At 34.8% G+C, this 19290-nt stretch overlaps 2 protein-coding genes across 8 annotated transcripts in view; both read left to right on the forward strand.

Annotated features, from left to right (window-relative positions):
* The window catches only part of atp2b1a (ATPase plasma membrane Ca2+ transporting 1a), a 50088-nt gene extending 47505 nt beyond the window's left edge, over positions 1-2583 (forward strand). For 5 of the 7 annotated variants that reach the window (XM_028012016.1, XM_028012019.1, XM_028012018.1 and 2 more), the window contains one exon: positions 196-2583. In XM_028012016.1, the coding sequence (XP_027867817.1) occupies positions 196-573 (378 nt within the window). In that variant the 3' untranslated portion in view covers positions 574-2583. The remainder of the gene's footprint in view (positions 1-195) is intronic. The other 2 variants (XM_028012023.1, XM_028012022.1) reach the window with 2 other exon arrangements.
* Positions 2584-4375: 1792 nt separating this feature from the next.
* mest (mesoderm specific transcript) lies at positions 4376-6177 on the forward strand (the record flags this gene model as incomplete). The annotated part of the gene is made up of 6 exons (XM_028012015.1): positions 4376-4511; positions 4623-4820; positions 4910-4989; positions 5702-5779; positions 5881-6017; positions 6112-6177. Coding segments are annotated over exons 2-6 (515 nt in total), but the record flags the coding sequence as incomplete, so codon positions are not given.
* Between the last annotated feature and the right edge of the window lie 13113 nt (positions 6178-19290).

The raw sequence follows: 19290 nt of genomic DNA on the forward strand, positions 1-19290 counted from the left end.
ACTTGCACGTGTCTGAGATACTCCTCCTTCACAGATTTGGTTTTCAAAGCCCCTAAAACTCACCTTATTACCGAGACATTAAAACCTTCCGTTCAGAGTTTGTTTTAACTCGGGGCGTTGATCCAGGAGTTGACTTGAGTCTGCGTTGGTATGCTTCGCTACTAAAAACATGCCTCTTCCTGTCCCTTCCTCCAGATCCGAGTGGTGAAGGCATTCCGCAACTCCATCTCCCTCTATGAGGGGCTGGAGAAGCCCGAGGCGCGGACGTCAATCCACAACTTCATGACCCACCCCGAGTTCCGGATAGAGGACTCAGAGCCCCACATCCCCCTCATCGACGACACGGACGCGGAGGACGACGCCCCCACCAAGCGCAACTCTGCCAGCCTGCCCAATGCCTCTCCGCCCTCGTCCTCCCCCTTGCCCGACGACACCAACCCTCCCGCCGCCCCCACTCAAAACCAGAACAATAACGCCGTTGAAAGCGGCAACCACCTCTTCCCGGAGGTCCCCAAATCAGGAACCCCGTCAGCCCCAGGGAGCCCGCTACACAGCCTTGAGACCTCCCTTTGATCTGACCCAGCTCCACACGGCTGCACCTGTTTTCTCACCCCGCCACCAAAAAGCTCCGCTCAAACGGCCGAACACTGGCAGAGGAGAGAACGGAGGTCTGGACAGAGAGTGGAGTCTTGTGTGAGCTTGGCTTGGGCTGAACTGAAAGAACAGCAAACATTCGTCGGAATGTACGGCTTGGTGTGGATTCTTAGATTTCTCTCTCTCTTTTTTTTTTTTCTTTAGTTTTTCTCTGTTGGTTCTTGTTAATACCCTGCTGCAACACCAGGAACTCGGTCTTCGTTCCACCCTCCTTGGTAAATTTTTTTATTTTTATTCCCCATCCCCCCTCCCTCTGAGTTGCAAGCGGGGGGGGGGGGGATAAATAAACTCAGATTGAAAGTGACCTGTTTTTATTACTCTAATATTATTGCTGTTGTTTGAATTGAGAAGGTGAGGTCCTCCTCTGGCCGTGAAGATCGGGGCTTGTAAGATTCTGAAAGAACTGTTGACTTCTCTTTTATCTGAAGGGTGTTGTATATTTATTTCTTTGGCCCTTCTCATTCAAAACCTATTTCTGCTTTATTGGCTGTTAATATTGAGTTATTTATGTTTTTGGAAAAAAAAAACAGGTCTGTTTACAAAGTTTGTAGATAGTTATTTTTTTTTCTGTTTGTAGGCAAAAGAGCTTCCTGATGTATAATTCAGAAAACTGGGACATTAAAAACATTAAGAGGATTATTTCAGATACTGCTGTATTTTCAGGAAAAAAAGGGTGTTTCTATTGAAACTTAACTATTTTTGCCTGCAAGTTTTGTTATATATTTGTCGATATAGAACCTTCTAGCCAAACCGATGAACATAAAGGCTTGTATAGAAAAAGAGGTCCAAGGGGTAAAGGGTGTTTTCACAGGAGACTCAGCTGAGAAGACGATGACGGCCTCTCTCCACTAACATCACTATAAATATTCTTCCATTTCTTTGATAGGTTTCATGTGCACAAAACGTTCTGGATTCTCTTTTCCATTCATTTCGGTGTGTTTGAGAATTTCCACGTGTTCATGACTTTTAAAAGGGATTTTTCGAAGCCGTCTGGGCCTATACTTAACAAGCATCTCACTCAGAATCCAGCTGGGAGTTGGGAGGAACATGAACTCAGACCTCCTGCGTCCGCTTTCAGCTTCTAGAGGTTCTGTTTTTAGATCTGTGGAGCTATGAAGTTTAAATCTTTGTAGTCACAGTTGCATCCTTTAGCGAAGCAGTTAAATCATAGTTTAATTTAACGCTTAAAAAAATCCCCCAACTTTGTAATCACTTTAGTTCAATTTAGGCGCTCCGCCACTGAGTCAGTTTTTCAGTGATCAGTCATTCCAACTAAATATGAATGTGCCTTGGCTACAATAGTGATTTAAATGATCCTGATCCCATCGTTTACCACCTTCAGGAAACTCGCTCTTGTTTCTACAGCTAAAAGCAGGACCAAAACAAAAACCTACACCTTCATTTCAAATGTTTTGGGTGGGGTAGGAAAAATCTCCTCCCTTTGGATGCTTGGTAAATATGGATCCTGGTCATTTCATTTTTTAAATTTTTTTTTATAAGCAAACCATTAGCGCCCTGCCAATGTGCAATACTGACATACATTTACTCAGGCATAAAAAAAGAAATCCATAAAAATCGTTGCGTAATTTAGGGAGCAAAATGTTGTCGGGCAAAAGGAAAATATCAGTTCATCCACTTTAAGATTATACTCTACAGAAAATTTAAGTACGTTTTCTGCTTTTTTAAAATAAATTCTGTTAGTGTTTTCTTCTTAAGCCTGTCCATAAGACTCATTTCACTCATATTAAATGTTTCTGCATTTGGTTTGTTTGTAAAATAGTTTTGAAACCTGATGTACTGGAAACGCTAAAGATTGGACATGTGCATTTTTCAAGAAGAAATACTAGGCATACACTGGTATCTATCTGCACAGGGTACTTTATACATGCTGTACTGTGTTTATAGTTTTCAATAAAAGTTGTCACTGGACGATGGCCTTACTTTATTTTGTTTAGTATGTGTACCGGTTTGCTGATATCCAGGAGTTCTGCTTCTTTTAAGTGAGTTCTGATTCCACATTTTCCATACATATCGTGACATTATTTAGATGCCATCTGTAACACTTGGAAAGGTAGGTGGTCAAAGGTAGGATTTTTTCCCCCCCATCTGTCTTCACATATTAATAGATAAATCTGCTGCTGTTTTATCGATTTCTCATCTTCAAGCTAACAAATTGCACATCTAGTTTAGTGCTGCACTTTCAAATAACTCCACTTCAGAAGGTGTTTGTGCAAATTGACTTCATCTTTTGAAACCTCAGTCTGAACAGAACACAGCAATTCCCATTCTGCCCCAAGTGAAAGGTTTTGTGCATTAATCAATGTCTCTAGGATTTAAACTGGGGATCTTCTGCACACCCATTCCTGACCAGATATCACTCTTGAAAATCCAGTGTTATGTCAACATGTCCTATATTAACCTTAGAAGTTTTAGTGGAGAACAAAAAACAATAGAACAAAAAGCTGAGTTTAAAACAAAGGCTGTCCAGTTTCCTTATTCCTCTTGTTATAAATGGAGCACATAGAGAGATCTCCAATCTAAAAGAAAAGGAACAAGATAGCCCAGCTTAATTGTTTATGTATAGCACTGAAAACACAATGAATACTTTCCTCAAGCATTTCACAAAGTAAAAGCCACTTTTATCTAAGGAAACTCATTCAATTTAATTACTGGCTTTGAACCAGTTACTCAAATGCCAATCTATGTCGTCAAACTAAAACAGCACACTTAAATCACTAGTTTTAATTGCGAAAGAAATATAAAAAATAACTTTCCCAAGCAATGAGGGCATTTTATCAGTATGTAATATTGCAGTTAAGGGTTTCTTTTACGTACTATGGTTTCAATTCCATTTTCAAGGCATTTAATGTTAACTATGTTAATTCAAGCATTGGACACTCAATAATACACCCAACATAACAGAAAATGTCACAATTTCTTTCTTTAGGTGTTGCAATTGCCATAATTGATTATTTTGAAGAAGTCAAGAACACATCAAGCATGATCATATTGGTAATGTTGGATATAAATAGAGCAGCAATTTTAAAAATATAATATGTTTAAATTTATTACATACATATTTATTACATTTATTACAATTTATTACATATTAAAATAATATTTTAATAGCATTTTGTATCTGTCTATTTAATGTAAAACCAGACATCAAACAGGCACAACTTACCACACTTGTATGATTTGGGATATATTTTATTTCCATATTGGTTTAAGAAATTAATTTTTACAGTTTATTTTGAATGCATGCATGTGGGGAAAAAAAGGCCATTCTGTTCTTATTTTGTCATATTTTAAGACATACATTCATTAAACACATGCAAATGAACTGCTGTTGTCCTTGATTTTCTAGAAGTGATTAAGAATGAAAATCAAAACCACAATAAAAATAAAAACAAAAATTATTTCAAATTGTTTGTTTTTTCTCACAAAATGAATAAGCTTAAGGACATGAAAATATTTGTTGATTTATAACAAGATTTAACTTTTTTATTCACTACTACTACTCCTTGTTAGTACTTGTAGTACTACATCATTTTATTTTTCAAGGATTCAGCTTCATTTTGTGCCACTACACGTCCAGACTGGTAGATGGCAGTAAACGCCTCATTTCTTGTTTGGCGATTATTCAAAGATCTTCTATTGACAAGATGAGTTGTGCTTTATAAATTGGTTGCACCGTAGCCATCCAACGAGTTTGTGTCTTCCTTTAAAAAAAAACGTTAGCAAAGTGAGAGCTCTTACTTTTCTCTGCTATATTTACTTCTTAACTCTCCACAGGAATATCCTCTGCAGGTCTGAAACAGGTTGAAGGTCTGCTGATAACAAGCAGGAACTTTGCAGTAAGTACCGTACTCTGTCTTTAATAAGTCATTTCAGCTGCCTGGACGCAATGCTACCTGCTCCTTTAACTCTAAGCCCGCTTGTCTCGGCTTGTTGCGTTTGTGGCTCAGTGTGTCAGCGGCAGGAATGAGACCTCCTCACCGCTGACCTCAACATGAGAGAGTGGTGGATCCATGTGGGTCTAATTTGCGTCCCGCTCGTGGCCGTCTACCTGCACATCCCGGCCCCTCACCTCTCCGCCACCCTACAGAAGTGGCACAGCGCCGGGGATTTCTTCCACTTCAGAGGGAAGAAGATCTTTTATAGAGGTAGCAGCACTCAGCACGGGGGGGTGGGGAGGAGATTAATCTCCAAATATCCACCTGTTTCCTGTCTCACATCGAGATGTTCTTCCCAGACTCCTACGGTGCTTTGGGAAGCTCAGATGTGGTCCTTCTGCTCCACGGCTTCCCCACCTCCAGCTATGACTGGAACAAGGTATGCAGTCTGTACAGCGGAAGCTTAGCATATCCTGTATGAACACCAGGGTTGCCATGGAGGCAGAAGGCAGGAGGTTCATTTTCATCTTTTGCTATATTATTAGTCCAGCCCATCTCTGGTAGTCTCTGATTCTTGCAGGTTCCACATTTGAAACCCAAGAAACTGCATAGATATATGCCATAAATTCATATTGAGCAGCCGTTTACAAAACAGAGATGCATATGGACAAAGGTGGTCCTAGAATGTTTGGTACCCTGGGCGAACCACCTTTCCAAAGCCCCCCATCTCCCTCCTATTCCCTTCTATGAAATAGTAGACAGGCGAGGGGTGACTGTTGGTGTGATGATGTATTTACTTGTCCTGTATGTTTTAATTTGTGTTTTTATTTCTATTTCTATTTATCTGTGGTTTTATGAATACTGTACAGCACAAGGTCATGAATAACGTGCAGTAAATATTTATTTGTATGTTTCATAAATAAAATTGACATTGACATGTATTAGGTACTTTTGACATTCAGATCCTCCGGTTGTAAGAGCGGGGAGTTGGGGGATTATACAGTGAGGGGCAGGCGGGGTGGGGCTGCTTGTTGCCCATGTCACCCATGTCAGAAACCGCCACCGCATACGGAATTATGAGTCTGTTAAAATAAGCAATTTTGACGTGGAAAAATGTTCACAAATCCTGAACCGTTTTTCCTCCCTTGCAGATCTGGGATCCGCTCGCACAGCGCTTCCATCGAGTCATTGCACTGGACTTCCTTGGATTTGGTTTTAGTGACAAACCTGTGAGTCTGCATATTTTATTCCCTTATGTGGTAATTATTTTTCCTGTCTCTTTCTTTCATGCACATGTTTCTCCTACTTCCCCTTTTCTGCAACATCCCAGAGACCCCACAGGTACTCCATCTTTGAACAAGCCAGTATAGTTGAGGCCATGGTGGCCCACTTGGGTCTGAGCAATCAACGACTCAATTTGATATCCCATGATTATGGAGATACTGTGGCCCTAGAGCTGCTATACAGGTGATCATTTTATAGCAGGTGTCAAAAGAATTCAGTGGTCGCCATTAGTTTCTTTTTCTTAACTGTTTTTCACTTTGTTTTTCTCCTAAACTAGGAGTGACCAAAATCGGACAGGGCATCTGAACTTCAACAGTCTGTGTTTAACAAATGGAGGTACAATGTTGGCTTTTTTGGGGGTTATTGTTACGTTCACAAAAGATAGGATGTTTTGAAAAATTAATGCAAAACACAATAGTATGGCTATATACTGTATGTATGTGTATATGTGTGTGTGTGTGTAGGGTAGAAGGTTGGGTTGGAGTTACTGATGTATTTAGGGCTGGAATTAGACACGTGTGTAAGGTTAAAGGCAGGGATGTACGTAACCAGTAGTTTCCTTTCAATAAGGTGTCATTTTGGGTCAAATACAATTTGGTGTTCCAACAGAAAAATATTCCTAAGCACAAATTAAAAGGAACTCAAGAAGTGACCTCCAAAATGGACAAAATTAACTCATAGTATGGTGTAAAAAAAGAGCACAAATGACTTAGTATAGTATGACATCCGAACTGAGCAAATATTTTGCATCATACTGAGTCATTTTTGATGTCATACTATATACTATGAGTCACTTTTGCTATTTTTTTACCCTACTATACTATGAGTCATTTTGCTAATTTTTTACATCATATAATACTATGTCATTTTTTTGACATTTTCGACGTCATAGTATGACATTTTTTTGACATTTTCGACGTCATAGTATGACATTTTTTGACATTTTCGACGTCATAGTATGACATTTTTTGACATTTTCGACGTCATAGTATGACATTTTTTGACATTTTCGACGTCATAGTATGACATTTTTTTGACATTTTCGACGTCATAGTATGACATTTTTTGACATTTTCGACGTCATAGTATGACTTTTTTTTGACATTTTCGACGTCATAGTATGACTTTTTTTGACATTTTTGACATCATAGTATACTATGTCATTTTTTTGACATTTTCGACGTCATAGTATAGTGTGTCATTTTTATGACATTTTCAACGTCATAGTACAGTCATGGCCAAAAGTATTGAGAATGACACAAATATTATATTTTCACATGATCTGCTGCCCTCTGGTTTTCATGTGTGTATGTCAGATGTTGTCATCACATACAGAAATACAATTGCAATCATATTATGAGTAACAAAAGCTTTTAATGACAGTTAGAATGAGTTAATGCAGCAAGTCAATATTTGCAGTGTTGACCCCTCTTCTTCAGGACGTCTGCAATTCTCCCTGGCATGCTCTCAATCAATTTCTGGACCAAATCCTGACTGATAGCAGTCCATTCTTGCACAATCAATGCTTGCATTTTGTCAGAATTCCTAGGTTTTCGTTTGTCCACCCGTCTCTTGATGATTGACCACAAGTTTTCAATGGGATTAAGATCAGGGGAGTTTCCAGGCCCTGGACCCAAAATCTCTTTGTTTTGTTCCCTGAGCCAGTTAGATATCACCTTTGCTTTATGGCAAGGTGCTCCATCATGCTGGAAAAGGCATTGTTCATCACCAAACTGCTCTTGGACGGTTGGGAGAAGTTGCTCTCGGAGGACATTCTGGTACCATTCTTTATTCATGGCTGTGTTTTTAGGTAAGACTGTGAGAGAGCCGACTCCCTTGGCTGAGAAGCAACCCCACACATGAATGGTTTCAGGATGCTTTACAGTTGGCATGAGACAAGACTGGTGGTAGCGCTCACCTCGTCTTCTCCGAACAAGCTGTTTTCCAGATGTCCCAAACAATCGGAAAGGGGATTCATCAGAGAAAATGACTTTACCCCAGTCCTCCCTGTACCTTTTGCAGAATATCAGTCTGTCCCTGATGTTTTTCCTGGAGAGAAGTGGCTTCTTTGCTGCCCTCCTTGAGACCAGGCCTTGCTCCAAGAGTCTCCGCATCACAGTGCGTGCAGATGCACTCACACCTGCCTGCTGCCATTCCTGAGCAAGCTCTGCACTGCTGGTAGCCTGATCCCGCAGCTGAAACACTTTTAAGAGACGGTCCTGGCGCTTGCTGGTCTTTCTTGGGCGCCCTGGAGCCTTTTTGGCAACAATGGAACCTCTCTCCTTGAAGTTCTTGATGATGCGATAGATTGTTGACTGAGGTGCAATCTTTCTAGCTGCGATTCTCTTTCCTGTTAGGCCATTTTTGTGCAGTGCAATGATGACTGTACGTGTTTCTTTCGAGGTAACCATGGTTCACAGAAGAGAAACAATGATGCCAAGCACCAGCCTCTTTTTAAAGTGTCCAGTGGTGTCATTCTTACTTAATCATGACAGATTGATCTCCAGCCCTGTCCTCATCACCACCCACACCTGTCTTAATGGAGCAATCACTGAAACAATGTTAGCTGGTCCTTTTAAGGCAGGGCTGCAATGAAGTTGAAATGTGTTTTGGGGGATAAAGTTCATTTTCTAGGCAAATATTGACTTTGCAATTAATTGCTGTTACGCTGATCACTCTTTATAACATTCTGGAGTATATGCAAATTTCCGTTATAAAAACTGAAGCAGTAGACTTTGTAAATATTAACACTTGAATCATTCTCAAAACATTTGGCCATGACTGTATAGTACGTCATTTTTTGGACATTTTCGACGTCATAGTAGTATGTCATTTTATTTTGACATTTTCTATGTCATACTATACTATGTCATTTTTTGGACATTTTCGACGTCATAGTATATAGTATGTCATTTTTTTGGACATTTTCGACATTATACTATAGTACGTCATTTTTTTGGACATTTTCGACGTGATACTATATATGTCATTTTATTGACATTTTAGACATCATAATATAGTATGTCATTTTTTGACGTCATAGTATAGTATGTCATTTTATTTTGACATTTTCTATGTCATACTATAGTACATCATTTTATTGACATTTTCGACATCATACTATAGTATGTCATTTTTTGGACATTTTCGACGTCATAGTATAGTACGTCATTTTTTTGGACAATTTTCGACGTCATAGCATAGTACGTCATTTTTCTTTACTTTTTTGACATCATACTATATAGTATGTCATTTTTATGACATTTCGACTTCATAGTAGTATGTCATTTTTATGACATTTTCGACATCATATTATAGTACGTTATTTTTTTGGACAATTTTGACATCATAGTATAGTATGTCATTTTTTGACATTTTCGACGTCATAGTATGTCATTTTTTTGGACATTTTCGACGTCATGCTATAGTACGTCATTTTTTTGGACATTTTTGACATCATAGTATAGTATGTCATTTTTTTGACATTTCCGACGTCATAGTATATAGTATGTCATTTTTTGGACATTTTCGACGTCATAGTATATAGTATGGCATTTTTTTGGACATTTTCTATGTCATACTATAGTACGTCATTTTTTTTTGACATTTTCAACGTCATACTATAGTATGACGTCGTTTTTTTTGGACATTTCCGACATACTATACTATGTCTTTTTTTTTATTTACATTTTTGACATATACTATGTCATTTTTTGAACATTTTCGACGTCATGCTATAGTACGTCATTATTTTGGACATTTTTGACATCATAGTATAGTATGTCATTTTTTTGGACATTTTCGACGTCATAGTATGTCATTTTTTGGAGATTTTCGATGTCTTAGTACAGTATGTCATTTTTTTGGACATTTTCGACGTCATAGTATGTCATTTTTTGGAGATTTTCAATGTCTTAGTACAGTTTGTCATTTTTTTGGGCATTTTCGATGTCATACTATAGTACGTCATTTTTTTGGACATTTTCAACGTCATATAGTGCGTCATTTTTATGACATTTTCGACGTCATAGTATAGTACGTCATTTTTTTTAACTTTTTTGACATCATACTGTACTATGTCATATTTTGGACATTTTCAAAGTCGTTTGTCATTTTTTGGACATTTTTGACATCATACTATGAAAATGTGCAAAAAATGACATACTATACTATGACGTCGAAAATGTCCAAAAAATGACATACTATTGTATGACCTCGAAATTGTCCAAAAAAATGACATACTATACTATGACGTCGAAAATGTCCAAGAAATGACAGTATATATACTATGACGTCGAAACTGTCCAAAAAATGACATAATTTTTTCGACTATGACCTCGAAAATGTCCAAAAGATGACATACTATACTATGACGTCGAAAATGTCCAAAAAATGACATACTATACTATGACGTCGAAAATGTCCAAAAAAATGACATACTATACTATGACGTTGAAAATGTCCAAAAAAATGGCATAGTATACTATGACGTCGAAAATGTCCAAAAAAATGACATACTATACTATGATGTCGAAAATGTCCAAAAAATGACATAGTATACTATGACGTCGAAAATGTCAAAAAAATGACAGTATATATACTATGACGTCGAAAATGTCCAAAAAATGACATAGTATACTATGACCTCGAAAATGTCCAAAAAAATGACACTATACTATGACGTCGAAGATGTCGAAAAAAATGACATACTGACGTCGAAAATGTGCAAAAAAAAATGACATACTATACTATGACGTCGAAAATGTCCAAAAAAAATAACATACTATACTATGACGTCGAAAATGTCCAAAAAATGATATACTATACTATGACGTCGAAAATGTCCAAAAAATGATATACTATACTATGACGTCGAAAATGTCCAAAAAATGACATAGTATACTATGACGTCGAAAATGTCCACAAAATGACAGTATATATACTATGACGTCGAAAATGTCCAAAAAATGACATACTATACTATGACGTCAAAAATGTCCAAAAAATGACATAGTATACTATGACGTCGAAAATGTCCAAAAAATGACATAGTATACTATGACGTCGAAAATGTCCAAAAAAATGCCATACTATATACTATGACGTCGAAAATGTCCAAAAAATGACATACTATATACTATGACGTCGGAAATGTCAAAAAAATGACATACTATACTATGATGTCAAAAATGTCCAAAAAAATGACGTACTATAGCATGACGTCGAAAATGTCCAAAAAAATGACATACTATGACGTCGAAAATGTCAAAAAATGACATACTATACTATGATGTCAAAATTGTCCAAAAAAATAACGTACTATAATATGATGTCGAAAATGTCATAAAAATGACATACTACTATGAAGTCGAAATGTCATAAAAATGACATACTATATAGTATGATGTCAAAAAAGTAAAGAAAAATGACGTACTATGCTATGACGTCGAAAATTGTCCAAAAAAATGACGTACTATACTATGACGTCGAAGATGTCGAAAAAAATGACATACTGACGTCGAAAATGTGCAAAAAAAAATGACATACTATACTATGACGTCGAAAATGTCCAAAAAAAATAACATACTATACTATGACGTCGAAAATGTCCAAAAAATGATATACTATACTATGACGTCGAAAATGTCCAAAAAATGATATACTATACTATGACGTCGAAAATGTCCAAAAAATGATATACTATACTATGACGTCGAAAATGTCCAAAAAATGACATAGTATACTATGACGTCGAAAATGTCCACAAAATGACAGTATATATACTATGACGTCGAAAATGTCCAAAAAATGACATACTATACTATGACGTCAAAAATGTCCAAAAAATGACATAGTATACTATGACGTCGAAAATGTCCAAAAAATGACATAGTATACTATGACGTCGAAAATGTCCAAAAAATTACATACTATGACGTCGAAAATGTCCAAAAAATGACATAGTATACTATGACGTCGAAAATGTCCAAAAAATGACATAGTATACTATGACGTCGAAAATGTCCAAAAAATTACATAATATGACGTCGAAAATGTCCAAAAAATGACATAGTATACTATGATGTCGAAAATGTCCAAATAAATGACATAGTATACTATGACGTCGAAAATGTCCAAAAAATGACAATATATATACTATGACGTCGAAAATGTCCAAAAAATGACATAGTATACTATGACGTCGAAAATGTCCAAATAAATGACATACTATACTATGACGTCGAAAATGTCCAAAAAATGACATAGTATACTATGACGTCGAAAATGTCCAAAAAATGACTTACTATACTATGACGTCGAAAATGTCCAAAAAATGACATAGTATACTATGATGTCGAAAATGTGCAATAAAAATGACATACTATACTATGACGTCGAAAATGTCCACAAAAGGACAGTATATATACTATGACGTCGAAAATGTCCAAAAAATGACATACTACTATGACGTCAAAAATGTCCAAAAAATGACATAGTATACTATGACGTCGAAAATGTCCAAAAAATGACATAGTATACTATGACGTCGAAAATGTCCAAATAAATGACATACTATACTATGACGTCGAAAATGTCCAAAAAATGACATAGTATACTATGACGTCGAAAATGTCCAAAAAATGACATAGTATATTAGGACCTCGAAAACGTCCAAAAAAAATGACATAGTATACTATGACGTCGAAAATGTCCAAAAAATGATATACTATACTATGACGTCGAAAATGTCCAAAAAATGACATAGTATACTATGACCTCGAAAATGTCCAAAACAAATGACATACTATACTATGACGTCGAAAATGTCCAAAAAATGATATACTATACTATGACGTCGAAAATGTCCAAAAAATAACATAGTATACTATGACCTCGAAAATGTCCAAAAAAAATAACATACTATACTATGACGTCGAAAATGTCCAAAAAATGATATACTATACTATGACGTCGAAAATGTCCAAAAAATGACATACTATTGTATGACGTCGAAAATGTCCAAAAAATGACATAGTATACTATGACGTCGAAAATGTCCACAAAATGACAGTATATATACTATGACGTCGAAAATGTCCAAAAAATGACATACTATACTATGACGTCAAAAATGTCCAAAAAATGACATAGTATACTATGACGTCGAAAATGTCCAAAAAATGACATAGTATACTATGACGTCGAAAATGTCCAAGAAATTACATACTATGACGTCGAAAATGTCCAAAAAATGACATAGTATACTATGACGTCGAAAATGTCCAAAAAATGACATAGTATACTATGACGTCGAAAATGTCCAAAAAATTACATACTATGACGTCGAAAATGTCCAAAAAATGACATAGTATACTATGATGTCGAAAATGTCCAAATAAATGACATAGTATACTATGACGTCGAAAATGTCCAAAAAATGACAATATATATACTGACGTCGAAAATGTCCAAAAAATGACATAGTATACTATGACGTCGAAAATGTCCAAATAAATGACATACTATACTATGACGTCGAAAATGTCCAAAAAATGACATAGTATACTATGACGTCGAAAATGTCCAAAAAATGACTTACTATACTATGACGTCGACAATGTCCAAAAAATGACATAGTATACTATGATGTCGAAAATGTGCAATAAAAATGACATACTATACTATGACGTCGAAAATGTCCACAAAATGACAGTATATATACTATGACGTCGAAAATGTCCAAAAAATGACATAGTATACTATGACGTCGAAAATGTCCAAAAAATGACATAGTATACTATGACGTCGAAAATGTCCAAAAAATGACATAGTATACTATGATGTCGAAAATGTCCAAATAAATGACATAGTATACTATGACGTCGAAAATGTCCAAAAAATGACAATATATATACTATGACGTCGAAAATGTCCAAAAAATGACATAGTATACTATGACGTCGAAAATGTCCAAATAAATGACATAGTACACTATGACGTCGAAAATGTCCAAAAAATGACATAGTATACTATGACGTCGAAAATGTCCAAAAAATGACATAGTATACTATGATGTCGAAAATGTCCAAATAAATGACATAGTATACTATGACGTCGAAAATGTCCAAAAAATGACAATATATATACTATGACGTCGAAAATGTCCAAAAAATGACATAGTATACTATGACGTCGAAAATGTCCAAATAAATGACATACTATACTATGACGTCGAAAATGTCCAAAAAATGACTTACTATACTATGACGTCGAAAATGTCCAACAAATGACATACTATAGTATGACGTCGAAAATGTCCCAAAAAATGACATACTATACTATGACCTCGAAAATGTCCAAAAAATGACATAGTATACTAGGACCTCGAAAATGTCCAAAAAAAATGACATAGTATACTATGACGTCGATAATGTCCAAAAAATGATATACTATACTATGACGTCGAAAATGTCCAAAAAATGACATAGTATACTATGACCTCGAAAATGTCCCAAAAAAATGACATACTATACTATGACGTCGAAAATGTCCAAAAAATGATATACTATACTATGACGTCGAAAATGTCCAAAAAATGACATAGTATACTAGGACCTCGAAAATGTCCAAAAAAAATGACATAGTATACTATGACGTCGAAAATGTCCAAAAAATGATATACTATACTATGACGTCGAAAATGTCCAAAAAATGACATAGTATACTATGACCTCGAAAATGTCCAAAAAAAATGACATACTATACTATGACGTCGAAAATGTCCAAAAAATGACATACTATACTATGACCTCGAAAATGTCCAAAAAATGACATAGTATACTAGGACCTCGAAAATGTCCCAAAAAAATGACATAGTATACTATGACGTCGAAAATGTCCAAAAAATGATATATTATACTATGACGTCGAAAATGTCCAAAAAATGACATAGTATACTATGACCTCGAAAATGTCCAAAAAAAATGACATACTATACTATGACGTCGAAAATGTCCAAATAAATGACATACTATACTATGACGTCGAAAATGTCCAAAAAATGACATAGTATACTATGACGTCGAAAATGTCCAAAAAATGACATAGTATATTAGGACCTCGAAAACGTCCAAAAAAAATGACATAGTATACTATGACGTCGAAAATGTCCAAAAAATGATATACTATACTATGACGTCGAAAATGTCCAAAAAATGACATAGTATACTATGACCTCGAAAATGTCCAAAACAAATGACATACTATACTATGACGTCGAAAATGTCCAAAAAATGATATACTATACTATGACGTCGAAAATGTCCAAAAAATGACATAGTATACTATGACCTCGAAAATGTCCAAAAAAAATAACATACTATACTATGACGTCGAAAATGTCCAAAAAATGATATACTATACTATGACGTCGAAAATGTCCAAAAAATGATATACTATACTATGACGTCGAAAATGTCCAAAAAATGACATACTATTGTATGACGTCGAAAATGTCCAAAAAATGACATAGTATACTATGACCTCGAAAATGTCCAAAAAAATGACATACTATACTATGACTTCGAAAATGTCCAAAAAATGACATACTATACTATGACGTCGAAAATGTCCAAAAACAAATGACATACTATACTATGACGTCGAAAATGTCCAAAGAAAATGACATACTATACTATGATCTCGAAAATGTCCAAAAAAATGACATAGTATACTATGACGTCGAAAATGTCCAAAAAATGATATACTATACTATGACGTCGAAAATGTCCAAAAAATGATATACTATACTATGACGTCGAAAATGTCCAAAAAAATGACATACTATTGTATGACGTCGAAAATGTCCAAAGAAAATGACATACTATACTATGATCTCGAAAATGTCCAAAAAAATGACATAGTATACTATGACGTCGAAAATGTCCAAAAAATGATATACTATACTATGACGTCGAAAATGTCCAAAAAATGATATACTATACTATGACGTCGAAAATGTCCAAAAAATTACATACTATGACGTCGAAAATGTCCAAAAAATGACATAGTATACTATGACGTCGAAAATGTCCAAAAAATGATATACTATACTATGACGTCGAAAATGTCCAAAAAATGACATAGTATACTATGACCTCGAAAATGTCCAAAAAAAATGACATACTATACTATGACGTCGAAAATGTCCAAAAAATGACATACTATACTATGACCTCGAAAATGTCCAAAAAATGACATAGTATACTAGGACCTCGAAAATGTCCAAAAAAAATGACATAGTATACTATGACTTCGAAAATGTCCAAAAAATGATATACTATACTATGACGTCGAAAATGTCCAAAAAATGATATACTATACTATGACATCGAAAATGTCCAAAAAATGATATACTATACTATGACGTCGAAAATGTCCAAAAAATGACATACTATTGTATGACGTCGAAAATGTCCAAAAAATGACATAGTATACTATGACGTCGAAAATGTCCAAAAATGACATATATATACTATGACGTCGAAAATGTCCAAAAAATGACATACTATACTATGACGTCGAAAATGTCCAAAAAATGACATATATACTATGACGTCGAAAATGTCCAAAAAATGACATAGTATACTATGACGTCGAAAATGTCCAAAAAATTACATACTATGACGTCGAAAATGTCCAAAAAATGACATAGTATACTATGACGTCGAAAATGTCCAAAAAATGACATAGTATACTATGACGTCGAAAATGTCCAAAAAATGACATACTATGACGTCGAAAATGTCCAAAAGACATAGTATACTATGACGTCGAAAATGTCCAAAAATGACATAGTATACTATGACGTCGAAAATGTCCAAAAAATGACATACTATACTATGACGTCGAAAATGTCCAAAAAATGACATAGTATACTATGACGTCGAAAATGTCCAAAAAAATGACATACTATACTATGACGTCGAAAATGTCCAAAAAATGACATAGTATACTATGACGTCGAAAATGTCCAAAAAATGACTTACTATACTATGACGTCGACAATGTCCAAAAAATGACATAGTATACTATGATGTCGAAAATGTGCAATAAAAATGACATACTATACTATGACGTCGAAAATGTCCCAAAAAATGACAGTATATACTATGACGTCGAAAATGTCCAAAAAATGACATACTATACTATGACGTCGAAAATGTCCAAAAAATGACATAGTATACTATGACGTCGAAAATGTCCAAAAAATGACATAGTATACTATGACGTCGAAAATGTCCAAAAAATGACATAGTATACTATGACGTCGAAAATGTCCAAAAAATGACATAGTATACTATGATGTCGAAAATGTCCAAATAAATGACATAGTATACTATGACGTCGAAAATGTCCAAAAAATGACAATATATATACTATGACGTCGAAAATGTCCAAAAAATGACATAGTATACTATGACGTCGAAAATGTCCAAATAAATGACATACTATACTATGACGTCGAAAATGTCCAAAAAATGACATAGTATACTATGACGTCGAAAATGTCCAAAAAATGACGATATATATACTATGACGTCGAAAATGTCCAAAAAATGACTTACTATACTATGACGTCGAAAATGTCCAACAAATGACATACTATAGTATGACGTCGAAAATGTCCCAAAAAATGACATACTATACTATGACCTTCGAAAATGTCCAAAAAATGACATAGTATAAACTAGGAACCCTCGAAAATGTCCAAAAAAATGACATAGTATACTATGACGTCGATAATGTCCAAAAATGATATACTATACTATGACGTCGAAAATGTCCAAAAAAATGACATAGTATACTATGACCTCGAAAATGTCCCAAAAAATGACATACTATACTATGACGTCGAAAATGTCCAAAAAATGATATACTATACTATGACGTCCGAAAAATGTCCAAAAAATGACATAGTATACTAGGACCTCGAAAATGTCCAAAAAAAAATGACATAGTATACTATGACGTCGAAAATGTCCAAAAAATGAGATACTATACTATGACTCGAAATGTCCAAAAAATGACATAGTATACTATGACCTCGAAAATGTCCAAAAAAAATGACATACTATACTATGACGTCGAAAATGTCCAAAAAATGACATACTATACTATGACCTCGAAAATGTCCAAAAAATGACATAGTATACTAGGACCTCGAAAATGTCCAAAAAAAATGACATAGTATACTATGACGTCGAAAATGTCCAAAAAATGATATACTATACTATGACGTCGAAAATGTCCAAAAAATGACATAGTATACTATGACCTCGAAAATGTCCAAAAAAAATGACATACTATACTATGACGTCGAAAATGTCCAAATAAATGACATACTATACTATGACGTCGAAAATGTCCAAAAAATGACATAGTATACTATGACGTCGAAAATGTCCAAAAAATGACATAGTATGACGTCGAAAATGTCCAAAAAATGACATAGTATACTATGACGTCGAAAATGTCCAAAAAATGACATACTATACTATGACGTCGAAAATGTCCAAAAAATGACATAGTATACTATGACGTCGAAAATGTCCAAAAAATGACATACTATACTATGACGTCGAAAATGTCCAAAAAAGGACATACTATACTATGACGTCGAAAATGTCCAAAAAATGACATACTATACTATGACGTCGAAAATGTCCAAAAAATGACATACTATACTATGACGTCGAAAATGTCCAAAAAATGATACTATACTATGACGTCGAAAATGTCCAAAAAATGACATACTATACTATGACGTCGAAAATGTCCAAAAAATGACATACTATTATGACGTCGAAAATGTCCAAAAAATGACATAGTATACTATGACGTCGAAAATGTCCAAAAAATGACATACTATACTATGACGTCGAAAATGTCCAAAAAATGACATACTATATGACGTCGAAAATTGTCCAAAAACAAATGACTATACTATACTATGACGTCGAAAATGTCCAAAGAAAATGACATACTATACTATGATCGTCGAAAATGTCCAAAAAATGACATAGTATACTATGACGTCGAAAATGTCCAAAAAATGACTATACTATACTATGACGTCGAAAATGTCCAAAAAATGATATACTATACTATGACGTCGAAAATGTCCAAAAAAATGACATACTATTGTATGACGTCGAAAATGTCCAAAGAAAATGACATACTATACTATGATCTCGAAAATGTCCAAAAAATGGACATAGTATACTATGACGTCGAAAATGTCCAAAAATGGATATAGCTATACTATGACGTCGAAAATGTCCAAAAAAATGATATAGTATACTATGACGTCGAAAATGTCCAAAAAATGATTACATACTATGACGTCGAAAATGTCCAAAAAATGAGCATAGTATACTATGACGGTCGAAAATGT

This window comes from Xiphophorus couchianus, unplaced genomic scaffold (assembly GCF_001444195.1).
Source record: "Xiphophorus couchianus unplaced genomic scaffold, X_couchianus-1.0 Scaffold1000103, whole genome shotgun sequence".
Lineage (NCBI taxonomy): Eukaryota > Metazoa > Chordata > Actinopteri > Cyprinodontiformes > Poeciliidae > Xiphophorus > Xiphophorus couchianus.